Source organism: Myotis brandtii, unplaced genomic scaffold (assembly GCF_000412655.1).
Source record: "Myotis brandtii unplaced genomic scaffold, ASM41265v1 scaffold314, whole genome shotgun sequence".
In the NCBI taxonomy this organism is placed as follows: Eukaryota; Metazoa; Chordata; class Mammalia; order Chiroptera; family Vespertilionidae; genus Myotis; species Myotis brandtii.
This window is the reverse complement of record NW_005362033.1, coordinates 2,925,073-2,933,360: the sequence shown is the minus strand read 5'-3', so window position 1 is coordinate 2,933,360 and position 8,288 is coordinate 2,925,073. Positions and strand designations below refer to the sequence as shown.

Below are 8,288 nucleotides of genomic sequence, written 5' to 3'. Positions count from 1 at the left end.
TAGGTTTATTTGCGTTACGCTTATTAATTTGTGCAGTTATTCAGTGTCTGGTAAGTTAATGTTCAAAAAAAATATTAATTTTTATTAAAATGTTCTATTATTTTATGTTAATGATGACTCATTTATTTCAGCCCTTTGTATTCAGCAGGCCTCTATTGAAATAAACCTACATTTCTATGAAAATTGAAGCTTTTGGTTTTTTGTGGCCCATAAACTTAAACCTTGTTTATTTGGCCTGTGTTAGCCTTTGAGTCTCACATGCTCCCAGTTCTCCTTCCAAACTCTTGGGAAGAGGCGGACTGGTCAGCTCAGGCTGTGCACGCCCGTGAGAGCTGCTCCTCTGTCCATGTACCACAGAGGAAGGTGGGAGAATCCCACCCCGTCTGCTGTGTAACAACTTCACTGGTATTTCCACACCCTTTATTATTCCTCACAGCTTCATACATGCACATACAACGGAGAATGGGAAAGGGGCTCATAAGCATGGGGCTCGGAGATACAGCTGAGTGGATTTATGGATTGCCAAGAGCTGATTGTACGTCCACCACAGCTTGCGAAATAAAGCCTTTCATCTTCACTTTCCAAATAAACTCTACTTGCCTTAGAATATACGACAATACCTAGTGCCATTTAAAATGTCTACACAGCCCGGCCGGCGTGGCTCAGTGGTTGAGCGTTGACTTATGAACCAGGAGGTCACGGTTTGATTCCTGGTCAGGGCACAAGCCCGGGTTGTGGGCTGGATCCCCAGTGTGGGGCCTGCAGGAGGAAGCCAATCAATGATTCTCTCTCATCATTGATGTTTCTATCTCTCTCTCCCGCTCCCTTCCTCTCTGAAATCAATAAAAATATTTAAAAAAATAAAATGTCTACACAAATCACTGTGTGTCATAAGCAGCTGCAGAAGCTGAGACAGTGGGTGAAAAAGGGCCTCAGCTGAGTAGAGGCCAATAATGACATTCACGTCTACTGAGAATCTCTCTTTATGATGAGGTCAGAAAGAGAACCACTTTCATGACAATAAATAAAACAAAGCATTTTACATTCTTTGAATTGTGGATGTAGCTCTCAAGGGACCTGTCTCCAGAAAGAAAACAACTAGAGCCCCAAATGGCCTGCACCGTGCAGGCTGCTTGCTATTGGACGCGCATGTGCGAGTACTCGCCTGTGGGAACGCGGAGACAGAAAAACAGAACTTGGCCAGCTACATGGGTGCTCTTTCCAGATGCAAAATAAGATTTGCTTTGAAGAATACAAAGGCTGCTTTTTTCTCTAACAGGGAAGAATATGTAGCTCCTAGCTAATTGGCTAAAAGCAGGTTCAAAGATAACTTACTTATGCCTTTGTGAGTGCTATCCCCTCCTAGACCATTTCTTGCAACAGAAACCGAACGGATTTAGATAAATTTTTAAGTCTCTTGCTATCTGAACACTTGCTTCTTACAATCGGAGATGCAAGGACCAAATGTGATGTGAAAAACAGGAGATACTGTGTACATATTTATCTAAGGGAGGGGCCCGCCAACTTCTGTACAGGCCCAGGTAGAGGAGAGTTTTGGTTTTAAAGGTTATAGTTTTACACTCCCGTACAGTTGCAATATAAAAGCAGCTACAGGCAATGAGTGAGCGACCAGGTGACTGTGCTCCAATAAAGCTCATTTATGAAATGTGTGGTTGCAGGACTTAAATCCAGTGTACCAGGACCACACCCACATTCCTCTATTTCATTACCTCAAATGGCAGAGCTCCGATGATATAAAACGTTCATTTTTACAGGCTTTAAAAAGATGGGCCAGGCCAAAGTGAAAAAATTCTGAGTTACAGTATATGCAAATCAGGGTAAGGACATTATTTGGGAAAGTGTCACTTTTTCTGAAAAAGTTTTATCAGTCATTTATGTTTATATTTTAATTAAAAAGATGCTGTTATAAAAATTGACTTGCCACATGGCTGTGAAGTGGCCGGCAGAGAGGTGGACGGGCCTACCCTGCAGGCTCCCAAGCCCGTTCTGCACACTGTGATGCCTTAAGGTGCCTTGTTCTTCCACTTTCAAAGTTTCCTCAGAAAGATCTGGTTTAATTATCCTGTACTTACTAGAGGCCTGGTGCACGAAATTCGTGCACTCGGGGGGGGGGGTCCCCCTAAGCCCAGCCTGCGCCCTCTCATAGTCCAGGAGCCCTCAGAGGATGTCCAACTGATGGCTTAGGCGGGCCTAAGCTGGCAGTCAGACATCCTTAGCACTGACTCGACCAAACGGCAGAACGACCGGTCACACTATGATGCACACTGACCACTAGGGGGCAGATGCTCAACGCAGGAGCTGCCCCCTGGTGGTCAGTGCGCTCCCACATGGGGAGCGCTGCTCAGCCAGAAGCTGGGCTCACGGCTGGCGAGCCCAGCGGCAGTTCCGGGAGCCTCTCCTGCCTCCACTGCAAGTGGGTGGTAAGGAGTGAGGGGTCCTGGCAGTTGGACATCCCTGAGGGGTCCTGGCTGAGGGGTGCAGGCTGGGCTGAGGGCCCCACCCCCACCCCCCAGTGCACAAAATTTCATGCATCGGGCTTCTAGTTGATTATAATACACTTTTATGGCCATTTCCTTCAGACTTTTGCCCCCAAATTATATGTCATTATATAACATTTGATACAAAGAATATATTTGGGCTCTGAATCATAACAATGAAGTGAATACCTATGGATCCCACCTACCAAATAAAAACCAATATATAATACCTGCATCTCTCTCATTTTGTTTTACTTCAATTCTTTTTTATTATACAAAGTAATACACAGGTACGTCTAAAGTTACAGTTTGATGAGATAATTTAAATAGCAGTTTCCACCCCCTCTACCCTTATCCATCTCTCAGATCCCCCTACACAAGCTCTTTTAATTGCCCTATAAAAAAATTAATAACAGGTTTATTAAGATATTTCACATAGCATAGTTTACCCTATTATTTATATATTTTTAAATCATTTTTAAAAAATATATTTTTATTGGTTTCACAGAGGAAAGGAGAGGGAGAGAGATAGAAACAACAACGATGAGAGAGAATAATTGATTGGCTGACTCCTGCACGCCCCACACTGGGGATTGAGCCCACAACCCGGGCATGTGTCATGACCGGGAATCAAACCGAGACCTCCTGGCTCATAGCCATGCCAGCCAGGTGAGTTTACCCTTTTAAAATGTACAATTCAGTAGCGTTTAGTAGTCACAGGTCATACAACCAACATCACTAACTCCAGAACATTTACATCACCCCTAAAGAAACCCTGTGCCCAGTCACTTCCTGGCTCCCTCCCTCAGCCTCTAATCTACTTTGCCCACACTGGACATTTCACATAAAGGAAACCATATAATATGTAGCCTTTTATATCTGGCTTCTTTCCTTTAAAAAGTTGCAATTAAAACATTTCTTTCTGCCCTAACTGGTTTGGCTCAGTGGATAGAGCGTCAGCCTGCAGACCCAAGGGTCCCAGGTTCGGTTCCGGTCAAGGGCATGTACCTTGGTTGCAGGCATATCCCCAGTAGGGAGTGTGCAGGAGGCAGCTGATCGATGTTTCTCTCTCATCGATGTTTCTAACTCTCTATCCCTCTCCCTTCCTCTCTGTAAAAAATCAATAAAATATATTAAAAAATATTTCTTTCTGTTAAAAACTTACATGTTCATTGCAGAAAATGAAAAATTCACAGGAAAGCATGAATAAAATTTAAGTACTCATCCAGTGATAACCGCTGTTAATGTTAATATAACATTTGGATAAATTATTTTTACCGAATTGGAAGCATACTATATTGCTTTAGAATCTAACTATTGACTTAATATAACGGGCACACTTTTTTCTAGTTCCTTTAAATGTATTTGCACAAAGCAAGATTTTTAAGCTTGATTCCCTTATTGTTAGAAATCTGTATTATTTCCAGTTCTTTAAAAATAACTTTAAATAAATAAAACTATAATCAACTTGTTCAAAATTCTATCTTCATAGGCATTCACAGTTACTTTCTTGAAACACAATTCCTGAGCTAAAGGGCATACTCATTTTTGAGATTCCTGACACATATTTCCCTCCCCAAAGGCGGCATTCATGCACACCCCCACCAATGGTGGAACAGAAATCTCATTTTGATCATCTGATCATTAAAATACAAAATCCTCCCAAAATGGCAGGTGCAATATTACAGTTTAAAATTTCACTTTATAAAGTTCAAATGCAGGCAAAACTAAATTAGCACGTAGGGGTGCGCACTTTTGTAGAAGCTTCGAGGGAGACAAGGGGGGGAGGGGGGGACGACGACGGGGACAGCTATGGCCGGCGTCGGGAGGGGCTGGAGACGGGCGGTGCTGGATTTCTGCATGTGAGTGAGGCTGTTCATGAAATTGTGCTGATGCACTTTATCTTTGTGTATGACGGTTCCTGATGAAAAAGCTTACATTACATCCAATATTACTTCCTTCTCTAACTTTCACAGAAAACACTGTCCTGGTAAACTGAAATTCCTAAACTAAATGCAAACAACTCTTCAAGTAGCAGAGAAATGCTGAGGGCTCAGCTAGGTGGGACCTCAATGGGAATTAGGAAAAGGGTCCCTTTTGGGAAGATGATTCCGCGAAAGCTGTGCCTTAGGTGGAAGCGGCCTGCTGGGTGCTGCTGGGGAGATTACCTCTCCTCTGAGCAAAGAGGAGGAGCCCTTCCACAGGACGCGGCAAGGTGGCTGGAGTGCAGATTGGCTCCCACCCCACCGGCCTCCGTCTGGAAACCTCTGGGCCGCGCACAACAGCAACACTGGCAGCCCTGACGGACGGCACCACCACGCACACTGGCCTAGACGAGCACAGGAACACACAGAACACACACTGGCTTGGACGGCTAGTGCCAGGGCTGCTGGGAAGCAGGTGGGCACCCCTTACCGCGTAGCCTTCTGTCTTCTTCTGGCACCATTTCAGCAGAGCATTGCGCTTCGAGCCGCCGTACTCCCGGGCCAGCGCAGCCAGAGGGTCTCTTCTTTCCACACTGGTTAGAGAGAGGAGCACACAGTAAAGAGAAGGTGCTGATGTTTAGAGCCCTCAACGATGTAAGAAATAAGTCATCATATTAGAAAGGCAGGAGTCTAGGTCATTCCAGTAAACTCCAAAGAAAAACAACCAAATCAGTCACATTAGCAATATATTTTTATGTCTCAGGGTATGAAAGAAAAATTAGATTGTCTTTCTTGACTATTAGAAGTCTATAAATAGGTTTTTAAACAAATTTTAAGTTCATCTGCTGCTCTAGCCATCTAGCCTTTTATTTATTTACTTAAGTACAGTATCATTTTAATTCAAGATACCTATAGAAAAACTCATGCGGTAGGGCCCCACTTACATCTGCATGTCATCTAAAAGGTAGGTTAGAAGGGCATTTAAAAACACTGGATTGGCTGCTTGTGGGGGAGATGCTGGGAATGGAGATGAAAGGCAAAGTCTGTAACAATTACTCAAAAGGGGGCTTTCAAACTCCACAGGTGACACTCCTGCTCCTCCGTTCTTGGTGCAGTCACTCAACTCCGAGCCCCCATTTAGCCACAGGAAGTGATTTTCCAGGAGCAAGGGCTCAAGTGCCCATCCTCAATTTTTCTATAAACATCTACGGTAATTTTATGCTACCTAAAATTCCCAAATACTAAAAGGGACTTAAGGTCACACGGTTTCTTCCATGAGGAAGCCAGGGAAGGGGGATTATATTCCCATCCCACTGGAACTGCCCGCAATTTCCCAGCACCGCGTGTAGGAGAGCAGGGATAGAGGGCAGGGCATCTCTGAAGTGTCAACTGTAGCAGCGACAACGTGAGAGCAGCAGGATTTAGCCCTCGGCGTGTGCATCATCACGGCAGTGTGGTGGGCAGTTAGACAGGCACGAGGAGAGCAAGGACGATGGGCCAGGTACAGAAGGTCTCCAGGGCAGAAAGGCCCCCGTGCCTAGCAAAGGCAAAACTGGGAAAACAAGGACCTTGCCCCCAAGTGACTTTCCTCCCCAGCATAACCCTGGTCACGCAGCTTGGACCCTCCCCTGACCGTTCCTCCCGTGGCATGTCACTAATCATGCGTAGATCCCCTTGGAGGAGGAACAAGAGGCCAAAAAGTGGCTTCATGCAACTCCGTGTGGGCCCTTGCGTGACCAATCCCTTAAGCGTTAACCTCTAGGGATAACATCAGTTGTGTTTCTGCTCCAGGCCCAGAAAAGCAGCAAAAACCAGACAAGCGACTGACCTTAGGACCAGCTACAATGACAACTGACCCCCTGCCCTGGTGCCAACCCATCAGTGGAGACCATGACCCTGAAAGGGCACACCTGGAAAGGTGACAAATATTTATTGAGATCCTCCCCTGGGACTTCCCCTGAAAGCCCTTAGGATGGAGGACCAGCAAGGCCCTCTCTAGGGAGCACACCCTGCCTTTCCCCACTGGTTTCCTTGCTTCTCTCCTCCATGAGCTCCAAGGGCCCTTCGTTTGCCTCTGTAACTTGTTTCCTGCCCCTTCTACAGCTCACGTTTTCTGCCTCTGTGATTGTCTAAATAAACTTCCTCTTACAGTTTGAGTCTTGGCTCTGAATTCTTTCTTAGCCAGAACTCAAGTACCGAGGTTCCTGAACTGAAGTCCAATCTCTGGTAACAACAGCAGCACTTCTTATAATAGCAAACACTGGAAAAAACCAATGTACATCATCAGGAAAATGGATAAACTGGGGATATTTACATAATAGAATACTATATAGCAATAAAAAAACCAATGAATTACAGATGTATGTAATAACTTGAATGAATAGCAGGAACATTTTGAATTAAGAAACTCCAACAATGTTTTTATATTTCCAAAGTTGCAAATATGCCCTGGCCAGGTGGCTCAGTTGGTTGGAACATCATCCCAGACACCAAAAGGGTATGGGTTTGATTCCTGGACAGGGTACATACCTAGATTTTGGATTTGATGCCCGCTTGGGGCTAGTATGGGAGGCAAAACTCTCTCACATTGGTTTCTCTCAACATTGGTCTCTCTCTCTCTCTCTCTCTCTCTCTCGTCCTCTTTTTCTAAAAATCAATAATATAAATATCCTCAGGTGAGGATTAAATAAATAAATTTTAAATATGCAATTTAATGGATATACTATTTGTATTGTCTGGGTACACAAAATACATGGAGAAACTGTAAAGAAAAACACACAAAGTTCAGAATGGTGGTGACCTTGGAGGAGGGCGAGGAAGGGGCAGGAGGTGCTGCAAATGGCAGGGCTGACGGGAAGTTCAAAAGTGTTCATTTCCTTTTCCTTAGCCTGGAAGGTGGTGTCCAGGTTGCTCTCCATCGGGTTGATATTCCTTATACCTTACACATATTTTATTATTTTGTATCCATCCAATATTTAATAAAGATATTTTAAATGATTTAAAAGGAGTAATGGGATGATTCTAGACTGTGACAATCTGCATCAAGGTAGGGAGGTTTTAAGGAAAACTTTATACTTGAATTAAAGTTTTCTTGTATAATGTGATGCCTGCCTTTCCTTCTATCTGACACATCTGTAAACTCAAACCCACAAGTTTCTGTTAACTATGAAGTTCTGGTGACGTTGCCTGAGTTTGCTGTGCCTGGCCTGGGCTTACTCCATTTCCTAGAGATGAATGTCTAGGTCTGACAAACGAGGGAAGACTGAAATGAGTATTTGGGAAAGAGTTTCTGTATAAATGGATGACTAAACATTTACCAAACAGTTTTCTTTTAAAAACAGAGCTACCTAGATAAGATTGCAAAAAAATTAATAATAGGATGAGAACTTCCAAGGTAATTTGTATCCTGCCATTGGTTTGTCTCAGTGACATGAATATAAAAATAAGTAACTAATTAATTTCACTAATTTAAGCTTTCACGATTAAGGGTATAGTAAAAATAGCATATTAATACACAAATAGCCTTTTTGTATGCAGTTCTAGCACAAAGAAAAGAGCTACTGGAAAAAATAAAATAAAGTATAAAAGACCCATTTCAGAATAGCACTAATTTTAGTCCTTAAAACCTGTTTTGATTATTTCAATCTCTTGCACATAAACAAGACTGACATTTAATACCTGGAGCTTTAAATTAAACCTCTGAATGATATGCCTTCATTTATTTGGGCCAAAATAATGACTACACCCAAAGATATGGCAAGAGCTGAACTTACTCAGACTTTCAAAAAATCCTTTTATAATATTAATAACTAGAGGCCCGGTGCACAAAAATTTGTGCACTCGGGGGGCGAGGGGAGGGGGGGCC

General features: G+C 43.4%; 1 protein-coding gene across 9 annotated transcripts in view; it reads right to left on the bottom strand.

Annotated features, from left to right (window-relative positions):
• Positions 1-8,288, bottom strand: part of SPECC1 (sperm antigen with calponin homology and coiled-coil domains 1) — a 229,979-nt gene that overhangs the window by 33,120 nt on the left and 188,571 nt on the right. For 6 of the 9 annotated variants that reach the window (XM_014542865.1, XM_014542863.1, XM_014542864.1 and 3 more), the window contains exons 12-13: positions 6,573-6,683; positions 4,914-5,016 (exon numbers count right to left, since the gene is read on the bottom strand). In XM_014542865.1, the coding sequence (XP_014398351.1) occupies positions 4,914-5,016; positions 6,573-6,683 (214 nt within the window). The remainder of the gene's footprint in view (positions 1-4,913; positions 5,017-6,572; positions 6,684-8,288) is intronic. The other 3 variants (XM_014542866.1, XM_014542867.1, XM_005870189.2) reach the window with 2 other exon arrangements.